General features: G+C 45.0%; 1 protein-coding gene across 1 annotated transcript; it reads right to left on the bottom strand.

Moving 5' to 3' along the window:
* Positions 1–124: 124 nt before the first annotated feature.
* C922_05856 (hypothetical protein) lies at positions 125–485 on the bottom strand (the record flags this gene model as incomplete). Its single annotated transcript, XM_008821427.1, has 2 exons — positions 125–237; positions 389–485. The coding sequence occupies 2 exons, from the start codon at positions 483–485 to the stop codon at positions 125–127; spliced, it is 210 nt and encodes a 69-aa protein (XP_008819649.1).
* Positions 486–924: the final 439 nt, after the last annotated feature.

Here is a 924-nt window from a genome sequence, read left to right as displayed (position 1 = left end):
GGGTCCAGGGACTTTTGGATATTTGTTAGGCTTTAGTCTATCATGATTAGTTGATTAGGTTCCATGATTCCTGTTTTTCTGTTGTGTGTCTAGGGCCTAGGCTTCAGAGGCTAGGGATTTGTTTCTAGTATTCAGTGACTTGGGGCTTATTCTTCAGGGTGGATTTGCTGTTATTGTCTTGAGGTGCAGAGAAGATGCTTCGGGTGTTAGGGCTCAGGAGGTTTTCCTCGTTCCCCGCTGTTACGGGGTAGTGTTCAAGGCTATTCGGAGTTTTTATGGTTTAGGTCCCATGGGGCAAGTCTTACATTTCAGGGCTCACCCTTTATCTTGGGGGCTGAAGTCCCATGTCCTACGGTGTAGTTTTATGCAGTGGTGGATTATCGTTTACGGATTAGGATTTTATGATCCAGTAGGTTGAGATTTCGGAGGTTAATCGATAATTTTATTCTTCTTGGGTCCTCTTGGGCACAAGGTTCCTGGATCATGATTTAGGGAGATGTCATCTTGCCTCAGGTTTTGCCTTTAGGCTCTATTTTCCATTGTTCAGTTGCCTGGAATTGACGTGTATGGCTCACGGTTTATGGTCTACATGTTATAGATTCTGTGGTATCGACTCCTTGATAACTCTGGGTTGATTGTCTGTTTCGTCTACGTGTCGGTGCCTATGCCTCATGACTTAGATTGGTTCATTTTGTTTGTATCTTTCAGGGGATAGGTTGTTCGCGTGGGCCCTTATCATGCTGGTTTCTGTGATTAGCGGTCATGAGTTTGATCTAGTGGGTTATCTGATTATTGGGGGGGTAGGGGTTGTTTTCTTATCGTCTCGGGGTCAGGGGGAGTCAGATGTCTTTCTTGTTTACCTTTGATGCGTAAGTCTTAGTGCTCACTAGTGAGTGTGCCCAGTGTTCTACTCATGGAGTCAGT

Source organism: Plasmodium inui, assembly GCF_000524495.1.
Source record: "Plasmodium inui San Antonio 1 unplaced genomic scaffold supercont1.249, whole genome shotgun sequence".
Taxonomy (NCBI): Eukaryota; Apicomplexa; class Aconoidasida; order Haemosporida; family Plasmodiidae; genus Plasmodium; species Plasmodium inui.
This window is presented reverse-complemented; position numbering and strand designations above follow the sequence as displayed.